The 23,311-nt window shown below is 39.6% G+C and overlaps 1 protein-coding gene across 5 annotated transcripts in view; it reads left to right on the top strand.

The window, feature by feature from the left end:
* The first annotated feature begins 2,107 nt into the window (after positions 1-2,107).
* Positions 2,108-23,311, top strand: part of ECHDC1 (ethylmalonyl-CoA decarboxylase 1) — a 45,178-nt gene continuing 23,974 nt past the window's right edge. The window contains exons 1-8 of one of the 5 annotated variants that reach the window (XM_067293753.1): positions 2,108-2,209; positions 2,924-3,026; positions 3,157-3,215; positions 7,923-8,003; positions 8,634-8,710; positions 9,889-10,110; positions 15,861-16,003; positions 20,616-20,668. In XM_067293753.1, coding sequence (XP_067149854.1) covers positions 8,707-8,710; positions 9,889-10,110; positions 15,861-16,003; positions 20,616-20,668 — 422 coding nt within the window. In that variant the 5' untranslated portion in view covers positions 2,108-2,209; positions 2,924-3,026; positions 3,157-3,215; positions 7,923-8,003; positions 8,634-8,706. Of the gene's footprint in view, positions 2,210-2,923; positions 3,027-3,156; positions 3,216-7,922; positions 8,004-8,633; positions 8,711-9,888; positions 10,111-15,860; positions 16,004-20,615; positions 20,669-23,311 lie in introns of those variants that run through there. The other 4 variants (XM_067293754.1, XM_067293755.1, XM_013959003.2 and 1 more) reach the window with 4 other exon arrangements.

The raw sequence follows: 23,311 nt of genomic DNA on the forward strand, positions 1-23,311 counted from the left end.
AATAGCATCATGGAGCTCTGTATGTATTGGAATTCAATAATATTTCAGTCTGGCAGCTTTGGATCTGAAAATAAAGCTTTGTTCTTTTAGCTAGTACACAGTCATCAGCTATAATGGAGTTGCTTCTGGGTCAGTGATGGAGAACAGGAGGATACTAAATAATTCAGGTGATAGACCTGACTCTCCCAAGGGCAGTACTGGTTTTGCAATACAAGGAGAAGGTGTTATTGAAATCAGCAGGATTACTTGCATGAATGGGAAACTGCTTGCAGGATCTCTTATTTAGAGAGTTTCTCTCTTGTTGTACAGGCAAATATGCAGGAACTAGCATCACCATCCTGGCTGTGGGACTTTCAGCAAGGAAGGGATCATTATGGTTAGTTTTAAAAGAGGAGCCTGTCTGTCTCTGCTCATTTTCCTGCAGTCCTCATCCTGCACTCTTAATATATCCTATTCTTATCATGCCACATATGATATAACATAATAACAACAGAGTGTGACAAACTATTGTTTATGAAAGGTAAGGCTAGGATTGTGCTACTTTCTTTAAGTGCTGCTAGGTGGCAATACGTTACCTAGAAAATCATGAGCTTTCAATCGTCTTCACTCTCCTTTGCTCTGGACATAGCTGGGACTTGTCTATGAACTGTTTCGCTTAGAAAGCGATGTCCTTGGAGCAGGACCTGTTGAGAGCTGTGTTTCCCTCACACATCACCCATTTCAACTTGGGACTAAGGTTTTCCAGAAACAAATACAGGACAGAATCCTATTGGAAAAATCTCTTCTCTGTGAACAGGAGAGAAAAAAATCTTTACACTGAAATAAGAGTCAGGCCAACCTGCTGCAATATTTCTGTTTGTATTGGAAGAGTCGTAATAAGGGAATGAATCCTTCTGTTGTATAAAGATATTGCCACCTGGGACTAGAATATTCCTTATCCTTACAGGATATTTATATCCTTAACGATATAAAATTAAAAATATCTGTTCAGAGTGCAAAGATTTTTCTTTTTTTCCAAAGGTATAATTTAACCAAAATCCCTTGTATTTTCAATCATAATATTTAATCAACTAGAACAACTTTAGGACATTTGTATTGACAGTCGGGTTGAAAAACAGCTTTAATAAAGGTGGAGAAGTATATCCAAATATCTTTCATCCATGCTACAAATCCTTAAAACTGAGTCATCTTACATATGTGTACTAACAAAGAGATAGCAATGAAGACTGGTTCATATTTGCGTATTGCTTTGAATACCCAAAGTGATGTGCACTAAAGCAAGTATTTATTTTCCCTTGATCTGTTTCCTGGCATGATAGCACACAGGTTTGGAAAACCAAGCACACAGGGTTGGAAACCAAGGGAAAGAGAAGGCAGGACTGTAAATGACAGTGCAAGTTTTATGTCAGCTGTGTGTTTACATGAAACTCCAGCTTAAAGATTAATCATTTTCCATGCAGGGATAGCTTTGAGCTGGCATTATCATCCCTCTGTATGAGTGCTGGTGCAGGCGAGCCAGACCCGACGTTTGGGAGACAGTGGCCAGGACTGCTTCTTTTGGTAGCTGCACACATGTAAAGCAGCACACAAAACAGACATACAGGTGAACGTGGAGAACTTGAGTCACTCCTCACCCTGGTGCGAGTAAGGCAGTAGTTCCCCTTCCTTTTGACAGCGCAGCACTTGCAAAAGTAAACTGTGCGAGTGGGCGGAGAGTCAGGGCCTCGCACCTCGGTGGAACAATGTTGTAAACGTTAATGAACAGTTGCTTCGCTCTGGGCTGAATTCTTCAGGCAGAAGCATGTATCATAATTTGAGCTAAATGAGGTGAGACATAGGTCCAGAATAACAGAGAGGTTAAATTAATTATGTTGACTTAGATAAAAATTCTGCTTGTTGTTGCAATATTGGCAAAGTAGACCACTAGTGCAAAAAAAATTTTTTTTTTCTTATGTGTTACTTAGTAACCCTTACATCTAACAAGCACTTTCTGCAGCCAAACTGCTGAAGTTCAGACTGACTTTATACCGCCCGAGGGTGCCCGTAAGTAATGACGTCACACGAGCGCGCCAGTGACGTAGCGCTGCCGTGAGGCCAGCACGGCACGTTGGGGCGCGGCGGTGGTTCCCGGCGGGGCCGCTTTCCCCGCGGCACCGCCCGCCCCGTGCGGGGACGGCGGGGCTGGGCCGGGGCGGGCCGGTCAGGTCAGGTCAGTGCCGACCGCGGGGCTCCGCTTCCCCCCGGCCTCGCCCCGGCGGGGGGGGGTTGGGGCCTGCCGGGTGCCGGGAGTGTTTGGGAAGAGGGAGGCGTCGCTCAGGGCGTCGCGTTGGGCCCGGTCAGGGCCTCGGGGCTTGGCGGGGGGGGCCTGGCCCCAGGTCGCAGCGGGGTCGGGGCGGGGGAGGCCTCCGGCCCCCAAGGACCCGCTCTCCTGAGGCTGGTGGCAGCAATTTTTTTCTTGTCAGTGCCCAGATTGTTTTCCTAAATCAGACCGAGCGCTACAGGCATGCCTCCGTGTCGGCGCCCTTGTGGGGCTTTTGGCCTGCTGTAAGGTCAACAGCAAGAAGCCTCAGCTGAGGAAGGGGTATTGCCCCCCCCCCCCCTTTCCCAAAAGTTCACTTGCATCCCAGGGTAATGCTGCACAGCATGGTTTTGCCCTCCAAAATTTATCATGCAGGGCCGAGGAGGCAGGGGGCAAACCCTCAGGCCCCTTCCTGTTAGTGCCCCTGCTACCACACTGGGAAGAGGAGGTGGCGGTGAGCAGTGCACTGCGTTGCTGGTTGTGACGGGCAGGGTGCAGGTATGCTGCTGCTGTTGGCAGGGGCGTTTACTTGTAATGCGGATGGTAACAGGAGCAACACTAAAGAGCGGTGCACTGAATGGAGTTCAGAGCACTGCTTGATGTTGAAACCTCTTAAACTTTTAGGCAAATTCATCCTTGGGAAAGCATCAGTATTTGGAGTCATAGCTACGATGAATGCGTTTTTGTGCTTTTAATCAATAACTGTTTGGTGACTAAAAAGCAAATGGTGAGTTGGCCATGGTCATTTCTATTCCTGTGAAGTAGCATATTTGTTCATTTTAAAGGTGTCCAATGGTACCTAATGAACAATTGAGTTTTATGTGAACTTGACACTATTTTCTGTCACCCTTGTACAGGGTCCTTCACTAACAGAGGCAAACTGGACCTCTTTAGATCTAAGCTCTGAAAAATAAAGGTACTGTGTGTTTTTTGCTGAAGATGACAGATTCTTTCTGCATGACCTTTGCTGCAAAATTTGTGTCTTGTACTCCCCATGTGACCAAACCCAAATGTTACTAAGTGGTGTCATGTGTATTTATGGAAAAACCTGTTCTGGCAGCTCTTTTGCATCCTTGAAGGCCACAGCTTTCACTGGCCATGAGTATGTTTTTGTGATTTTTTTTTTTTTTTTAACTGATCTTACAACAGTGCAAAGTTTGAACCAGTTAAACACATTTCTATGACAAGAGCTTAATTATCTTCTTTTGGCCTGAAGACTGCTGTATGTAATTTAATTTGTGGCAGGTGACAGTGCAAGAGAACTGTGGTGAATTTGTGGCAGGAATTTAGTGCTTGTAGACTTTGGCTTCAGCTTTCCACACCTGTATTTCAATGAGAGACGTGGGGCATCCACTCTTAAGCTGCTGCAGTTTCTCTCTAGCACAGAGACAGTCAGGCCCTTGAAGGGAGTGAAACGATGGAAATGATGCTGCTCCTTTTCTGATAATCGTCTGGAGTGCAGCATTGCTTCTGCAAAGGAAACACTTTTGAGATGACTTTGAAAAGAAATTAACTTGGGGGGGAAAAATAATAAAACAATTAAATTATAATTAAAAGAGACTGTAATTGGTTAGGAACAGAGACAATACAGGTCTAAACCTTAGCCTGCAGGGAGCATTTAAAAAAATACAAAAGTAAACAGTGAATAAACAAATTAGAAAACACTTAGCTTGCCATTCAAAAAATTGAGCTGTTCAGAAGCAATGGTGTCTGCTGAAAGAAAATAGGGATGAAAGCAGGGAAGAGGTGTAAATGATAAACAAGATGAAAGGAAAAACAACTGAAACCACCATTTTTTTTTAACTTGTAGTTTTAAAAGGTTTTTTTCCCACAATTTATTTTTTATTTCATCTATGCCTAATTTGAAACAATTTAAGTTATTTGGACATCTTCTCAGTTCTTGCTTTCTTAGCTTCTGGACAAGTAAACATTGTTTCTAATGCTGACATCTGGAAACTGGGAGGCAGAACTGTCTGTTCTCTAGCATAATGACTAAAAGGCAGTCCTTTATAATACTAGCTACTTCTAGCCCATTTTTAGAGGGGTTGCAAAGCTCTTTAAGGATCTTCACATTGAAATAGAGGGATTATTGATCTAACCTTATTTGTCCGTTTTCTACAATATGGGTGCCAGAGATAATGTGCTAAAAATTTGAGTGGGGTTCGGCAAATTTGGGAGCCACCTCAGCTTGAAAAAGGCATGAGCTACACCTCTTAGTCTGCTTAAGGTCTGCTCTCTGCTTTCTTCCGACTGCATGTAAGCCAGCTGGTGATGTGATTGCCCTTAGCTTGCCTCAGCTGGTAATTAGAGTTGGGAGGACCCGTTATATAACATGTTTAAGTTGATCTAACCCATTTTTGACTTAAGGAATTAGTGATACCTAAGCAGGTGAGGTAGGTGGGTGTCTCTGTAACCTTCAGGTGAGGGGTGGTGACAAGCAGCTAGCAACAGTGACCTCTTCAGCCCGTGCTGCTGAGGAATCTTGGAGAGTGATATCTCCTTCCCTCACCTTTCTTGTGTCTGAAGTCATGGTCCATGACTTCTGGTCCCTATGAGGCCCATTCCCTTGACTAGAATTTCATCCAGTGCTGTTCCCTGTTTGATTTTGCTGTTGCTGAATTCCTTCTCTCTGTCAAAGAACTCTTTCCCCCCCCTCCAGTCACTGACCAGCCCATTGTCCCAGGTTTCAGCCAGTTGGTGTTAATGACTATCACCCATTCTCAACCTTCCTTTTTTTCTACAGATGGACTATTTTCATGCTTTTGTTATCTTTTGCCTTCCTGCTCTGCTCTTTTTTCTGCTTTCACATTATAAGGTCTGTTGTGCCAGTTCTCAGCGTTGGGTCAACACTTGCTTTCCATTCATTAGTCCATCGCTGTGGAACAGAGTGCAGCATCTGACAATCACTCATTGTTCTCTAGTACAAACGAATGCCTTCCACAGTGGCTGGTAAGGCATGCACGGGCACACACAGGGTTGAACCATGAATCCTGATCATCTTATCTTCAGCTGACATCTTCTATCCCTTTCTCAGTTTCCCACCTTCACGCTTCTGTGCTTGTCACTGAAATTGCTCCTGTTGGAGGTCTTCATCTAGTCAAATTCTCCTGTGTTTCATGACCTGCCAGCTGCCTTTAATGCTGTTGGCAGTGTCACAGAAGTGACATGCCTTCTCTTGGTCATGCTATCACCTTTCTAATTGTTCTTTTGCAATGTCATTTAAATATTTTCATTTCCCTGAGATTTTGTTTATGGATTTTGTGTGCAATGTCCTTTCCTTTTTTTTTTCCTTTTTTTTCTTCCCTGCTGCACTTCATCTCAGGATATCTTTATCCAAAACCAGAATTTCAGCTGCTGTCTCTTTGCAGGTGACTCACAGATCTGTATTTGCCCTTCACACCTGACACTTCCTGCCCCAAACAAAAGGGCATGCTTGTTTCTCTGATGTATCACAGATGACTGGCCTGTCATTGTAAGCTTGGCATGATAAAAACACATCCCCACATCTCTTCTCCCCATTTTTTATCCAGTGACTTGTGTCGATATCTCAGGCACTATTTTTGAGTTGGAATTTTCCCTGCTTGCATATTTTGATTTTGCTGATTATTTCTGTGTAGATGCTCTCTAATGCAGCTTATCTTTTTCATGCGTGCAGCTCAAATGCTCATCTGGGCTCTCAACATATTTTCCCTGGTTTGTCTTAGTTCTACCCACTCAGGAGGTTGCTCTGACCACCTATCTTTATGCTGTTTTCTTTTCCTATTATTTTTATGCTTTTTGGCAGCAGTTGGCAATATTGCCAAAGGTTGCTGTTTGATACAGTGTGTTAGAAGACAAAACTTGGGGTTGCAACTGAACGATGGTGTAAAGCAAGAACAAATGTATTTGGGTGTGAGTTGGGGTTTATAGTTTCCCATGGAATCTCCTCAGTTGGAAAATCAGTGCTGGTGTTTCGTCCTCCCCCCTGTCCCCCCCATCATCTTTTTCTTAACATTGTATGAGCTGAACATTAACTAGGCAGTTACCAGGCCTCTGATGCGTATTTTTGTGTATGTGTGTATATGTGTGTCTTTCAGTGTGTGTGTGTGTGTGTGTATATATATACACACACACATAAACACACATACTGTTCTTGCATAAGTGTATCATTGCTTTGATACTGAAGTTTTAGGTATATGTTCAGCTTAACCAGTGATCTGCTAGCCCACAGGCAAGGGTAATGTAAAGTCATGTGAGTGCTGAATGGATTAAAAAAATTATTTTATGTTAGAGGTTCAATAACAGTTACAGATGTAACTAGAGATTGTGGAAAGAACAATTATTGCTTATCTCTTAGTTGTCACCAGCGATATGTTAAAGCTCTGGCAGTTTTTAAAACAATTGAGAAATACTAGTTTTCCCTACTGTTTATTATTCCAATACTGTCAGAAATTTGGTCACTATAAAAACCATGCTTAAATTAAGTGCACCAGAGATGTTAGTGGCTATAGCATGTCTGTCTTTTAAAAACTAGACTAAAACTTCATTTCTGGAAATGTATCTAAACAGATATAATTACTTTATGCTAAACTGAAAATTCCAAAATTTTAATATGATAAATGTCTCTTTGTCCTACAACATTATGCTGATACTGCAACATCTTTCTTGCATTGCTTTCACTTATGGTACAAGAAAATCAATCTCTGTCAGGCAGTGGATTGCAAGTGCTCCATACTGACTGACAAAATTTCAAAATTTCAGAGATCAGCAGAAATCTCTTTAGTTTGGGAGAGCTGAAGCTTAAATATCATGCTTTTCCTAAGTGGTTAGCTTTCTCTGACTAAGCTGTTAAAATAATCTTTTATTTATTAAAACAAACAAACAAAAAAAGTAGTTGGCACTGACCAGCACTGTAAGAGATGGTTTTAGGAAAAATTATTCAATGATAATACCTTGCATGAATCACTAATTATGACTCATGATCAGCAGGCAATGATGTCCAATTTGTTTTCTAATCCCTCACTTGTTGAGGCTCTTTATTACCATAGTGATAATATTAAAGAGTTGCTAGTACATATAACCACGCAGTTAAAAATGACAGACTCTTTTTTCGTGGAATAAAATTTCCATATTTTAAGTCTGTTTTCCTCTGTACATTTTTTGACATGTAGAACTGAAGTAGTATAAAAGTGATCAAACAAGTATAATTTGGTAGGGAGTTAGGTTAAGAGAACAGATTTTTTGCTTTCAAGCCAATCATTGTGGGTTTCTAGACAATTAAATCTAGTCTGTCATCTTATGAAGATTGGGGAGGTTTTGTATTTGTTAAAAATTGGGAACTAATTGCTCTGTGTCAAATCAAGCATAGTACAGGAGAGCCCCATGCAATCTCTGTTACTGCTGTGCTGCACTTTGCAATGAGAGCCTGCACTATTCATGTTTCTAATGTTCATTTTTTTCTTGAACAAAAGCTAGTAGCTGGACAAAAGGTTTTATTGCATGAATGCATGTGGGAGAATGACTAGTGAAGTTTTAGAGCAACAGCTTATTTTCACTGGTGAATGTCGATTGCAGTAAATTGAGGATGAGTGAATTAACAAAATTTGTCACTTTGTTCAGTTATGCACCTTATTTATTTATTTAGTGTTCTGCTACCTTGCTGTGTGAGATGATGTCAGAAATAAAGAGCCTGAATATAAAAAGAAGAATTTTGCTAGGAAACCAGGTTTGGAAATGTGCTTTCACTCTTAAAATTTTACCAATAAAAGTAGTTTTAAAAGCTCTGAAAGGTAATGGCTGAAATGTTGCAGATAATATTAGAATGTGGATGGATAGGGAGTGTTTAGGTGCAGAAGCAGCGTGATGATGTCAATTATGAATTCAAGAATCTTGTATTCAATCAGATGTTAACTTGGTTGCATTTTAATTACTTTTATTACCTTATACTTGAATTTAGAAAACAGTTGATCATGACAGATTAAAACCTTGAATTTTGTAAGGAACTCTGAAGACTCTCCAGTGTCTTTCACTAGAAGTTTAAAAAATAATCCCTTTACCTGCTACAGTGTATTCACATCATAATGCATAGATTTGGATAAGCCTTACAAGTTTTTGCGCTGAACATGCAGGCATTGCCTGATGTGGTTGCTGTGCAAACTCCTTCTCCGTTTAGATGAGAATTATACCTGCCCCAATGGAAGCATTTTCCACTGTAGTATAGGATAGTGCTGCTAGCTACAAGATAAATGCACCCCTCAGGATTGTTCACTTCTTTCATTCTAAACTCTATCTGTGTATGTATTTTAATGTGTGTTTGCTTATTCATGTGTATGTGTACATAGCATATATTTTTCAGAATTTCACTCTATTTATTGTAAGAAGCCCTGGACACAGCATTAATATCTAGCTGTCATCGAATTCTGTCTCAGATGAGTATGTCTTTTGTTCTGGGTTCACCTTAGAAAAGCTTTCTAGAAACTTCTTGCCAGTCTTGGAAAAATCTTGTTTCTGCCAAAATAAGACTAAAGCCAGAGAAGGTCTTTTTCTCAGTTCCCCAAAAAGTGAGCATCTACCATGTCCTCTGTACAGCTGTATATATTATAAAGGGGTCTGGGGCAAAGATAGGACTAGCCTAGCAAATTGCAAGATTTAAATATAAAACCTTTTTCTGTGGTCTGTGAAGGTTCAGCAAAGCCACAGTTCAAGAATAATATTTTATGCAGACATTAGGTAATGACTTCTTGTTACTTCCTGGTATACATGGGCACTCTGTAGGGTGGGAATAGCAGAGGAATAAGCCATGGATGCACTGGTACATAGAAATGGACTACCAATATTATGTAGCTGTATAAAAGGCAAGTACAATGCTCAATATATAATACTGTTGTACACATTTCCTCCTTTGGAACACTATATTGGTTCTGGTGTTCTGTGTTTAAGTAAGATGAATTCAAAGTGGAGCAAGAGCTATTAGAATGATTGAGAAAGGCTTATATCTACCAGGGGCTAGACGATCTAAATAGTTTTAAGATGTACTAGTGGGATTATGTGACAAGAAACTAATCTCTGTATGGAAATGACCTCTGGGAAATGATCTTTTGTTCTTAACTTCTGTGTTCTCAAGGATTTCTCTCAGGAAGGTCTTGTGTGCTAGTTTCTTACAGAAAAAAAGGAGACTCTGAAAACTATGGGTTTTCTCTCTCTCTTGCTTGCTCTCTATTTTTATATTTATTTATTTATTTATGGAAGATTAGTGCAGAGTAAGCTGGTGTAGTGGAAACCATCATTGTCTTACTATAATTTTTGAGCCTCTTTCTTGTTTTGCACCCAAATACTCTTGCATAATTTTTATAAGAAAAGATTTTAAAATATGTTAATTTTTGGCTTAACTACTAAAATCACTGCTTAAAACTCTTCCTATTTAACTTTGTGGGGGTAGAGTTAAACTAAGAATTTTGCAAATCCTATCTATGGTGAGCAGGTTTCTGTAGATTTCTGTGATTGCTTCACCTCAGTGTTACTTTCTGCCATCCTATTCCTCTTTTTGTCAGAGGACTGAGGTGGATCTCAAAGGAAAATCTCTTTTTTTTTTTGGTGTTATTTCTTTCCAGAAATGGCAGCTTGTCTGTGGAAAAAATTACTTCAGACTGCAAAAGAAAGAATAATACAACAGAGAAGGGCATCACTATATGACTGTGCTCATGGCTATCGAGAAGAATTGATAAAGAAGAAACTTCAGCAATTTGCTGGTGGATCCATCAGCCTTTCCAAAGAAGAGAATGGCATTGGAATCCTGACCTTGAACAACCCAAAGCTAATGAATGCCTTCACAGGTATTATTGACGATACTGTTTCCTTGGTGTTTTTTTTTATTTTTCTTTCCCCTTCAGTTAGCTATTTTAGCATTTTGCCCTAACAAAATTAAAAGCTGTGCCTTAGTTAACGGAAGAAATGTTTGGCTTTTAATCAGAGGTGCAATAAGTGTCCACTTCTCCACATGGTAGTAGTTATGTAGTAAACAACATAAGAATGTAAGTTCTCAATGACACAAGGACTTTCTGGGAGAACATGCCTGTCCCCTTTTTTTGGTCAGCACGCAGTTCTGCTGCTGTGCTCTTTCTTATTGCTCCTTTCTTTTTGTCTCTACTGCTGTGGAAACATAGAGTATTTTTAGGAGGGTGGGTAGGTATCATCTTAGCTTTGTAGGTGGTGTAGAACAGATGAGTTTATTTCTTTGTTCTTTCCGGATGAGTTTATTTCTTTGTTCTTTACCTAATGTCTTTCCTGTAACTTAACAGTCATTGGTATTTAAGATGCAAGACAGAAAAAGGAAGAAATAGAAGCCAGTTTGGGTGGCTGGAAAAGACTGAATTACCAAAGCTTAAAAGAGGATTAGATGAGCTGGGTATTTTCAGCTGTTGCAGATCAGGAATCTTCTTAGTAATATACTTTTACACTGGACAATACTTAGCTATCAAAACCAAGTGCCACTTTTCATTAATCTTGTATTATGAGAAGTTTTTCATCTGCAAGATAGGTATGTCTGCTATCTCTCTGTCTGAAATATTTCAATTTAAACCATTCTCTGCAGACATAAATGACAAAGGTTCAGGGTCTGCCTGTGCCCAAACTAGAGCTTTTCATGAGCCCTTACCCTAAGAATGACTTATCTCAATATTTGAAATGGATACATTTGTATCACCTTGTTCCTTTTTTTTTGGGGGGGGGTCTATTTCCCTGCCCAGTTCTCACTGTTCCTTTACTGTTAACAAATATATTTGCAACCCACTAGCAAAGCGTAGAGCAGTTTACATGGAGAATGTCAGTCTACTCCTCCTACTAATGATAGTTAGCTGAAAGGAAGAGATCCTAACAGAAGAACAGAATTTGTGGTAATTCACCTACATGTCTCTACAGTTTCCCTTTTGATTCCTTTTTAAAAGCTGATCTGCAAAATTATTACTTAACTTTGTAAACTTGAAGAGTTGTAGCTAAAAGATGTTAGGATAAAGATTATATTTAAAAATGTCTCCCTGTCAGCATATACATCATTATGCAATCTTAATTACATTGTTGCATGTTCTTTTTCTACAGGTCTGTTTCTATTTTTGACTCAAAATAGAGCTTTGCAAGGGACAGCCTGTGGACTATACATTCTTGACTTATTTGTTGTGGAAATTGAAAGGGCCATGAGAAATAAGAGGTAATAGCAGAAAGAGAAAGGAAAGGTAAAGCCCAGTCTGTTATGGAGATCAGATGTAGTATAAGTCAAGTGGCTTAAACTAAACTTTCATAGGGACTTATAACTATGCTCCTCATTTTTTTTCTGGGTGCTTAACAGGAGGCTCTCAAAACTGATTTGTAGAAATGCTGAGCAATCACAGCTGCTATGTAGGTCACTGGTAGCTATGCTTTGAATGTACTAAGTACTGTATAATGTTAATGTACTGAAATCATATCATGCGTATCTTAAATTGGACACCCAAAATTAGTGGATATTTTCTTTGGCTCAGCTAGTGGTCTAAAATAATCTCTTCTCTCCTCATAGGAATGCAGTGAAAATAATTTATTAGTGTATTTGAATTACTTAGAAGCTATTGCAGCAGAGGCTACAAAAAAAAACATGAGAAAATCAAGATTTTTGTCTTTGTTGTGGACCCTGATTAGCATATAGTAAATGAGGCATGGGACCAGGCGCTTCTGTTTTAAGGTAGTGTATAGAGCCCTATGGAGAGAGTATTCCATTTTACTATGTAATAGCCACCAAAATTTGCTGGGCAAATTTTGCTGTGGCACTCTGAGGTTCCTCCTCCTTTCTACTGTATACTTCTGACAGAGATTTTTATTGTTATGGCAGGGAGGGCATGGGATATTAATTCATACTGCATTTGATTTCAATTTAACATTCCTGTCTGTGAGCTGCAGTTGCTGAGAAGCTAGCAAGTACTTGTTCCTTTTCCACTTGCTGTGTATGGAGTAGTACCCTTCAGCAGAAGTATGGAAAGAGATAGGCTGTGCAACCCCAAATTTGCCCCAGCAGGACCTGTTGCCTTCATCTGCCAGCGGCTATAAACACCCTACCTCAAAGAAATTCTGTTGATTCTGTGTCTCAGGGCTTCTGAATAGTGGCAGATGTGAATTTATATAAATGTAGGCTTCCTTTAAAAAGCTCTAAAGCATCATTAAACTGTTGAGAGAAATCCTATTTACCAGGCATTTACTTCACACAGCAGCTTTTTATCTCAAAGGAATTATGTTTATTCTAAGCTTGAGCAACTCATGGAACTGAAAGCAGAATAAAATTGTTAGCAAATTGGTAATGGGCAATGTGGAGGTTGTTATGCCTTTTTTCTCCTCTTAATTGGAATCTGATAGCCACCTGTTTGAAATGGTCTCTTTGGAAACAAATGCTAATAATGTCAGTTTTAGCATGGTGGAACCAATTTCAGCAGCCTAACCTCTTGCTGAACTGAAATTAAACTTAATTTAGAAGAAAATGGACCAGCCTGCAGGAACTAACGGTGGTGATAATTCTACTGTCTAGAATTGACTTTAAAACGCTTATTCTTAAATTATAATGAAAAGGCAAACTAATTATTTTTCTGGGTAAATTTACTGTTGTGAAGAGCATGAACTTACTGGTGTCAAATACTGAAAGACCAAGACAGACAGAAGGAGGATCTGCCTTAGTGGTGTGTCCTAATCATTATATCAATCATATTGAGTATGTCTATTGGTAAAATGATGGTTTAGTGTTGTTACTGTAGTCAGTAATGGAGGGGATCCTCTCCTATGAGGAGGGGACAGGCTTTTTTAAGACTCCTGTTCCTTGCCATTGCTTGCAGCTGGCTCACACAGTCCCTTTTTGTAAACTCCAATTCACTCCAATTAACTAGATTTTTGGCTCCTATAATACTCTTACAGAAAGACTCTTTAGTACCTCCCTGCTTTGATTACTAAAAGCATTGCAAACAGTGAGTGTGCTGTATCTTGACTCTGGCATAGCTTCGATGCTGGCCCAAATACTTTTCTCATGAGAAAATGTGGGAAATATGGGAAAAGTGAAATCCATGGGGTTGAGCCACACACATTTAAAGAATGGCATATGCAGAAAAGTCATTGTTGAATATGCTTGCAAGCTGGGAAAGCACTGCAAGACCTAAAGAAGTCTCTTCTAGGCGTTGTTCTGCTCAGTATTTTCATTCATGGCTTGGAAGCTGGAATAGAAAGTGAACTGCTGAAATTGTCAGGTGACCCCAAATTGGAAGAACTTGCAAGGAGGTTGTATTTTGGAGCAGAGGAATGGAACTCAAAATGATCTTGATTGTTGATCTTGTGCTCTTTTAGTAGTTAGTGAAATTCAATGAAAACAGATGTTATGTGCCATGCATAAGAAGCATGATTAAAATACAAAATGGAAAGGAACTGGTAGCAGTGCTGAGGTTTGTTAGAGATTCATAGCCTGAACCTGCCAGTGCAAAAACAAACAAACAAAAACAAACAAAAAAAACCCCACCCAAACCCCAGTGTCATTCTGATTATGTAGTATGTAATGTCCACTTGATTCTTACCCTCCTCAGGAACATTGTCAAAAAGTGCTGTTTTGATGGCTGAGACCAAGACTAAGGTGAAAGTGCTTTGTGGGACATTCACTTTTGACCTGACACTGGGATGGTTGCTTCATTAGGGGCTGCAAAGAAAAACAAGCAGGAAGGAAAATAACCCCAACAGATGGGGATGGCTACTAGGAGACAATTTTAGGGCAGGAAAAGTTCTGTGCATGCAGGAGTGGGGTCAAAAAGCAACAGTCTTGGCAGAAAAGCGAAGAGTCGTTGAGGGTATTAATCTAAAGCACGTTTGTATCGGAAGCAGGTAGGCCTGTCTGTCTAAATTCTTGTCAAAGGAAGGTAGAGCTGAGAGTATGATCAACCTGTATGTAGGCTGCTTTTTGAAACTCGTTTCTGTAAGTGCTTTGTCTTAAGAGTGTATCTGAATGTGAGTCATAGGCACTCAAAGAGGAAGAGCTTTAACTTAATGTTGGGTAAGCTCAGTTGGTATGGAGGATGCTACAGTCTAGGACTAGCTCCAGAAATGGGGGGTTTATGGAATTCCACTTCAGGAAGGGTAGCGGCTGTGGCTGAAAACACTGTTGATTGTAGTCAGGAAGACCACAGAGGTAGTAAAAGTATAGTCAGCTTTGTGATGAAGGCTGGGAAAATTGTCCTCATTAGGTGCTTAGTTGCTAGCTGTTGAATAGTTGTTGGTCATACTAATGTGAAGTAGATTTAAAAACAAGGATCTACTGGAAGGGAAAAATTTGTCTTGCTGAGGAGTGAATTCTTTGGGGTAGGTCAGGTATTAATTCACATCTCCCCGTTACCCAATAAAACATGAAAAGAATTGTGTGGACATGGCCTGTTGCAATAAGTGCTTGAATTTCATGTATAGCTGATTGAGAGGCAAGTGCTCTCAGAAGTCCCCAAAAGAAGATCCTGTGAGGGTAAGTCCAGGCAGTTCCTTTGGGTGGTGCATAAATTTTAAGTGCTTATATTGAGCAAACTGGATTCTACCCTCAGCAACTCATAATTAGTTCTCTGACTTGCACAAGTGTCTCCATTCCACCACATTTTAAAGGTAGAATTATGCCTAGCTGTCTGACAGCACTGATAATTTTCCTCCTTTTCATCCTCCTCTTTTCCAGTTTCTTTAGGGCAGAAATTAATTAACCTAAAAAACTTTTTATTGGGAGGGTGGGGAGGAAGTCTGTTCTATAACACTGGGAGTTATCATAGTTACAACAGTTGTAATCTGAGAAGGCTCTTATGCAAACATGTGAGAATATTACATTTAAGCTAGAAGTAAAAAGCAAGTACTGTACAATCCATACATTTGGAAGCTATGATATACTCGGTAAAGAGAGCCTTTCTAGGCAGGTACCAGGGAGGGAATCAAAGATGTTTTCGAAAGTTTCTTTTTTCTTTTCTTTTCTTTTTTGTTGTTGTTATGTTAAAAGATATAAGGCACTTTGCTTCTACTTTCAAATGTATTTTCTTTTGAATGGACACTTCTAAATGTCTTTGGCCTCCAACAGAGTTTGTTTTTTAGCTCTTTTTTAGGCATCTTTATTAAAGCAGACTGGTTGTACCTTGAATCTAACTGGCATGTGATTATTTTCTGTGCTCTGTCAGCTCTTTGGTCAGGGTGAAATGAAGGTAACATAAAGGTAGTCATAAAATGGATAGACCTATCCATGAGTGGATACATATAAGCTCATGTGACATGAGTGCACACAATTGCAAACAAAAATAAAGCAGCTAGAGTTTATGCTGGATTCCTGCATGCTTTCTTTTTGTGAGGGTAGCACAAACTTTGCAGAATATTTTTCAGAATTCCAGGAAGTGTATCTTTGAGGATAAATATGTATGCCAGTGCTTGTGTGGGGGATTTTACATGATGCTGTCTTGTATTTTTAAGTCCATCACTTGTCAGTGATAACTTGTTTTTGGTAGTGAAAAATGTAATGTAAAATATGATGGAGATAATCATATCCTGTTAAAAAATTTGCTTCTCTCCTTTATGACAGGCACTATGATGCTAGAACTCCAGGAGAGGGTAACTGAATTGGAAAGCTGGAAGGATGGCAAAGGCCTTATCGTCTGTGGTGCAGGAAACACTTTTTGTTCAGGATCTGATTTGAATGCTGTCAAAGCAATGTCCAACTCTGAGGCAAGTAGTGATGCAAATTTCATTTTTGGAGAAAAATGATCTCTATGATATTCTGGGATCTCTTTCAGACAGAGATGTTTAACTATGCTTATGCTGCAATTACACATGCAAGTCACAGAATGGAGATTTTCATGGTTCAAAAAATCCTGGCAGCCCTTTTAAGTAATAGCTTTAGTGTTACTGTAATTGATTCGTAATTCTGAATTTGTGCATTACATATTCTTTTTAGCCTCCTCTCTTAATGTCATTTCAGTTTCTCAGAGCGCTATATGGTGAATTTACATGTAAAATAACCTGCGTTTCACTAGTTTAACCTTTAAAATCAGATGCAAGAAATCATTCCTTATATATTCTAAAGTGAAAAACAAATTTAAGAAGCATGGCTGCTATTACAGAAAGATTTCAATGTTGTTAGCACTGTACTTATACCTGAATAAAATGCAGGGACAGCTTTGTCATGTAGAGCTTTGGATTAATCATATATCAGATGAGTCGTGTGCAACTTTGGGGTTAAAGAGATGAGAAAATGGCAACATGGCAGTTTTTACTGATGCCACCTTGTTTTGACAACTTTTACACATGCTATCATTCTTTTTTATGGGTTAGTATGTGGTTCTTGCCAATATGTGAAATAGGACCTTATCAACTGTGGGGTGGGGAGTCATCTTCTGCTGCTATTCCATCCTGATTTGCAGTTGTAGTAGCAGGCATCCTGATGCTTATTTGTGCTCATTTCAAGTTTGCAGGCTTTGACAATACAAATTAATTTTAACTGAGCATTTCAGTAAGAATACCCACTCAAGAACTGATTAATCTAGTATTTGTCTTTACTGATGAGTTGTCTCTGTTGATGAAACTTAGTATCTTAAAATACAAGGGCTTAAATATTGTGGCCTGATAAATAGCATGGTCCAGTTCTCAAAAGTTACAGGAGGATTTGTTTCCTGTGTGGAACATGTTGAGAGATGTGCTTTTTTTTTAAGTATGGAGACACCATGCTTTATAGACATTAATTGATTTTTTTTTTTAATCACAGACATGTCTAGATTTCAAAAATGACCTATGTTCTTAAAATATCCAAGTGAAAACTCCTCAAAAATTGTATCTGAACTTTTCAGCTTAGTTTAGCATTAGAGTAACAGAAAAGAAGCTGATATCAGACATAGGCCTTTTTTCCTAAGCTTTCCTTTAGAATTCTGCATTCAGTAATTTTCAGTGATTGTTTCCCTCTAGGCTGTATTTGACATGTAGTATTCTGTCTATACGTTTAAAGAAATTTCTTGGAGCCACTACAATGGGAGAGAGGGTTGATATAAGGATTAGGATCCGTAACAGATGTACTGGGCAAAATAAAATGTGTATGTATTGATTATAACTTTGTTGAAAATTCTCTGCAAAGAATCTAGATCTCATGCTAATACTGAAATATGAGTATGGTCCAAGAAGAATTAAACCTGGTTGCTTTATGTTTCCTTGGCAGAGTTCAAACTATTTATCCCAAAGTGAGAATTTCTGTATAATGGCGAACCCCTAAACCATCTGTTTGATGGGATTTAATAGTTGTTATTAGGTAAAACTTCAATAGAATAAGGAATAGCATTTACTTTACTTTAGACTTGCAGAACTCTGCTCTATAACTCGCTGCAGGTGAGTGAGTTTTGTCTGGCTTCAGGTTAGGTTTTCAGTATGGGGGGATCCATAAGGCAGAAAGTGAATAGGTTTGCGTCTGAACTGTTATTTTTTTTTCCTTTCATTTTTGCAAGGCTGCTTTAGCTCATTTCTTTTAGTAATTACCAAAAACTAACTTTTTTTTTTATCTGATTGTTTTTTGTGTGTTGGGGGGGGTGTCATCTCTGACATGATTTGCCTTTTCCTGTTGGGCAGGAAAGGCAGATTGATGGCCAAGGATACTGAAGGATTTTCATGCCCTCTAGTGGCTCCTCGTCCTCCTCTGATGTTGGGTTGTTCCTAACCTGGGAGCAAACCCAGGCACCCTGCCTGTTGTTCCTCGGCAGCTGCTAATGTCATGGTGACCAGCTTGGAGAAGGCAAATTAGCAGTGGAATTAAACATAAATAACTAAATCTGTCCTTGTAACCCTGCTTCCCAAGAGCAGTTTCACTCTGTAGTGAAACTCAAAAAGCTAGCTAACCAGAAAGTGTATGGGAGGGGGGCGACTCTTGAAAGGACAGCGAAGAGGAAGGAGACATGAAGGAGGTATTTTGCTTTTCTTGATCTCTAGATGGTATGTGGCAGTGGTTCCCAAGCAGTAAGTGTCAGCAGACTTTTGAGCAGTTGGAGCTGGTCTGTGGAGATGCTGTTCTGTCGGTGAAAGTGGACTCTTCAGCTTTTGCAGCAAAATAGCCGTTGGCATGGCTTTGTTTTCTACTTTATATGAAAGTAACTTTCCTCTTTCCTGCCCCACCCAAGCTATTAATCCTTGTTTCCGTATGTAGTGTGTATGGAAACCTGTATTTTGGCTAACTTTTTGCTTGTTCGTTTTCTTCTTACTCCAAGGACAGTATTATAGCTAAAAATGTCATTATTCCACTAGACTCCAGTGAACGCCTCTTATTCAGATAAAATAACTAATAGCCTTATTTTTCTTATCAGGAAGGCTTGAAGTGTATGTTGGCCAGGACTCAAGTAATTGTGATTTTCTTCAGGGTATTTATTTTCTGCTTGGTCATTTTTCCATGTGATGCATGCTAACCTCTCTACTACCTGAGAGTATGAAGACCTTTATTTCTGTCTGCTCAGTCATAACTGCATTTATCAAGCTGGTCTGTTCTGGCATTAATCTGTAATTACCATTTCGAATTTTGGTGTGAATTGAAATGGCCATTTTGAATGCAAGGACTCTGTGATGGAGTGAAAACTGGCTTTATCTGGAGAGCTTATTTTTGGTGCCTCCTGATGGCTATAGTATGAGAACTGTGCAAGTCCATATCTGAGTACTGGTACCTTTTATTTTCCTGTGCGGTTTAAGCTTTTCTTCTAATTAGAAATATTAAGACAGTTATCATGGAGGACTTGATCCTTCTTTAATTTAGAATGGAAATATTTCTACTGGCTTTAATAGGTGTAGGAGGTAGATACAGTGATAAATAAAAAGGCTCTCTTTGTAAACTGTGTCATAATTACTGGAATTTTCCAGCAGTCCTTTAATGTTATGAAGCTGAATTAATTCACTGGTGCCTTTGAAGGTATTGTCATGGCAGCTTATATCTGCCAGAGATCTGCCCCTAAATGCTTTAATGCTACTTTGTGTAGAGTAGGTCTTGGGAACTCATGAATAAATTGACAAGGATGCTGAAAATGACCTGCTATTATTTCATGGTTCTATTTCAAGACCTACTCAAGACTTAACTGTTGGAAGAGTTCAGAAAAAGCTTATTAGACTTCTTCATTCCGTGATGTATGAGTCAGAAGCTTTTAATTAAGGCAAATTCATTACCTTATTGACCCCTGCCCTTAAAACTGTGTATTTAAAAATCAATAAATACCAGTAAAGAGATGTTTGTTTGTACTTTCCCCCCCATAATTTGTTTTTTTGAAAGACAAACTGAACTTGCTACCCACTTTTTTTACTTCCACTATGTCCAAACATTGTTTTTTAAAATCTGAATTAAATGACACGTGTGCAGTTAAATGAATGTATGTATGGTCATACTGGATAATTTAGCCCAGTCATATGTCTTTGTTCCTGGTCAATACTGGATGCCAGGTGAGGAGTGTAAGAACAAGTAAGGCAGTGATTTTTCTTAAGAATATTCTCCTAGCCTCCAGCAATTTGTGACTCAGACTTCTGGAGCTAAAGATGTTACCTTGTATTTAATAACCTGTTACAGATTTTTTTCTGTCATGAGTTTATCTAATTGTTCTTGAATCCATGTATTCTTTCAGGGGTTGCAATACTGTGCTGCAAAGTGTTCCACAATTTAACTGCATGCTGTGGGAAGAAATATATTTGCTTTTGAACCTGGCAGCTACTGATTTTATTTGAAGCTCCGTAATTCTTGTACTGGAAGAGAAGGGAACAGTTGTTCCCTATTCACTATTGTTTGCAAGCTGGACGTTGCAAGCTGATGTAAAACGAAAACAAGGAGAGAAATAAGAATATTTTTTTAGCTGAAATGCTTGTGACTGAAACAAAAAAATGTAGTTGATAAAATTTTTAAAAAGATAAAATTATAGATTTTGAGCAGTAAAAAGTGTGCAGCAAAATATAGTCTTATTTTTTAAATTGAGCTTTATGAGTGTTTATGTGGGAGGAGAGAGAATAGGAAATTAAGAGGAAAAGATGTGCAATTTCATGTCATGGAAATTTGGTATTTTTTGAATGATTTTTAGCACTTTGGCAATTATGCTTGTAGTGGCTTAATTATAACTGAAATTCTAAAATATGGATTGGGTTCTGATTTTGACCTGGCTTATACTGGTTTTGTATTAGTGCATACTGAGGTTGGGCTGGGCTTCAGGAAAGGCTAACCAAAGAGGGAAAAAATTCTGCTGGAATAAATATAATGAATATTCCTATCTGCTCTGTTTTTGTACTTAATTGCTTCATGTTAGGATCACTTAACATTTTTGGATTTTTCTGTCCTTTGTAGGATGGGATGAATATATGCATGTTTATGCAAAATACCTTAACCAGACTTATGAGGTAATGTATTTTTCTATCCCCTTCTTTATGAAGTAATTATAAGGATTGGAATATGTTTTGGCTAGCTCTTTAAGGAGATGTTTAAAGTTAAATATACAGTTTAAGTATGTAAATTTGAATACCAAACCTTGTATTTGCCCATGTTAATCAGGTAGATATTTGTGGATGTAAATTAAGCTTTTACATTTCACAATTATTAGGCTTTCCAGAGATCTGAACAGAAAAAAGTCTATAGGTTTATATGTGGAGGGCCAGCAGAGACCTAGAGTTCAGGAAATGTAGGCCTTCACAGGTTCTAAAGCTGACTTCTGTTACTCAGTGGAAGTCAGTAGCTCTCAAAAACAACCAGGGCCAGCTTATGCAGCCTACGCAGGTAACATACATTTAGTATATTTATTTAATCTTCCCACTTCATAAGAAGAATGTATTCAGTTCTACCATCTGGTACTTCTCAAAATCATTTTTTTCCTCTCCTTTAGATTTGGCTTCCCTTAAGAAATCACATTTCTATTAAATCCACGTGTGGCAGGGTCTGTCTTTTGTCTGCTTAGGTCTCTTTGAAGATAAATGTTCTGTATTTCCAAATGGTGTATGCTATGAGTTAACATTGTTCTATAAAACTGCCCAGGAGATCGGAGACTTAGTAGTAGTATTGTATTGTAAGGAACCCTCAGAATCAGAATTAGTCGATTGTGTAAGCTGACCTCTGTATAATCAAAATTCACATGCAGGCAAAGAGGAGAAATATCTATGAAGATTAAACCTTTACCTGAGGTGTCTTGGCTGAGAGTATATAAGCACTATATTGTACTCATAATTAAGGGAGAGCTCTATATTGCTCTCTGGGAAGATCTGTCATAGATGAATTGTCCTCTGAGGGAGCTGAAGCTAACTGTGACCCTGAAGAGGTTCTTCAAGTGGATGAGAAACAGTGGGGAGTGTGGACTCAGGGAACTTGGACCCTCATGCCCTGTATTGTGTGAAGTGTACTCCAACTGATAAGTGCATTGGGCTGTAAGAAAGTGCTCGTGCTTCTGATGAAGTAAAAGCAAATATGTGGTAATAAATTGTGAAGCTGACTTCTGAATCTATCTTTGAAACTGGCCATAAACCCAGTTAATTAAATGCATCTTGGTAATAAGAGACAAAACAGCTGTATTGACATGCAAGCTGGGACTGACGAGTTGTCTTCATTTCTTAGCGAAATTGGCTTATCCGAAGTCAGTCATTATTCACTATTATTCATTTCACAATGGCAGTAGGGAATCACAGAACAGCTGATGTTGGAAAGGACCTCTGGAGATCGTCTAGTCCAACCGCCCTGCTCAAGCAGGGTCACCTAGAACAGGTTGCCCAGGACCGTGTCCAGACAGCTTTTGACCATCTCCAAGGATGGAGACTCCACAACCTCTCTGGGCAACCTGTTCCAGTGCTCAGTCACCCTCACAGTGAAAAAGTTTTCCCTTATGTTCAGATGGACCTTCCTGTATTTCAGTGTGTGCCTGTTTTCTCTCGTCCTGTTGCTGGGCACCACTGGAAAGAGTCTGGCCCCATCCTCTTTACACCCTCCCTTCAGATACTTATACATGTTGATAAGACATGATAAGATGTTCTAGTCCCTTAATCATCTTAGTAGCCCTTTGATGGACTTGTTGCAGTAGCTCCATGTATCCCTCGTATTGGGGAGCCCAGAACCAGACCCAGTACTGCAGGTGTGGCCTCACCAGGGCTGAGTAGAGGGGAAGGATGCACCTCCCTTGACCTGCTGGCAATGTTCTTCCTAATGCAGCCCAGGGTACCATTGGCCTTCTTGGCCGCAAGGGCACACTGCTGGCTCATGGTCAACTTGTTGTCCATCAGACCCCCTGGGTTCTTCTCTGTAGAGTTGCTTTCCAGCAGGTCAGCTCCCAGCCTGTACTGGTGCATGGGGTTATTCCTCCCTAGGTGAAGGGCTCTGCACTTCGCTTTATTGAACTTCATGAGGCTTCCCTCTGCCCATCTCTCCAGCCTGTTGAGGTTCCTCTGAATGGTAGCACAGCCCTCTGGTGGATCAGCCACTCCTCCTGGTTTTGTATCTTCAGCAAACTTGCTGAGGGTGCACTCTGTCCCTTCATCCAGGTCACTGATGAATAAATTGAACAATATTGGACCCCATATCGACCCCTGGGTGATACCGCTAGCTACTGGCCTCCAACTAGACTCTGCGCCACTGATCACAGCCCTCTTGAGCTCTGCCATTCAGCCAGTTCTCAATCCACCTCGCTCTCCACTCATCTAGGCCCCACTTCCTGAGCTTGCCTATGAGCCCTGTGTTATGGGAAACAGTGTCAAAAGCCTTGCTGAAGTCAAGGTAGACAACACCCACAGCTCTTCCCCATCTACCCTACCAGTCATCCCATCATAGAAGGCTATCAGGTTGTTAAAGCATGATCCCCCCTTCGTGAATCCTTGCTGACTACTCCTGATCACCTCAATAGGTTCTCCCTGCATGCTGTCTTTCTTATAGCCTATGAATTACCTTGATTAAATTTAACGCCATCAGAGCTAACAACTTGTTGCTGTCTTCAAAGAACAGTTTTGTCCTTCCCCCCTCCCTCCCCCCCAAAAAAAACCCATTTTGTTGATGGCTGAGATGATAGAACT

This window comes from Apteryx mantelli, chromosome 3, assembly GCF_036417845.1.
Source record: "Apteryx mantelli isolate bAptMan1 chromosome 3, bAptMan1.hap1, whole genome shotgun sequence".
Taxonomy (NCBI): domain Eukaryota; kingdom Metazoa; phylum Chordata; class Aves; order Apterygiformes; family Apterygidae; genus Apteryx; species Apteryx mantelli.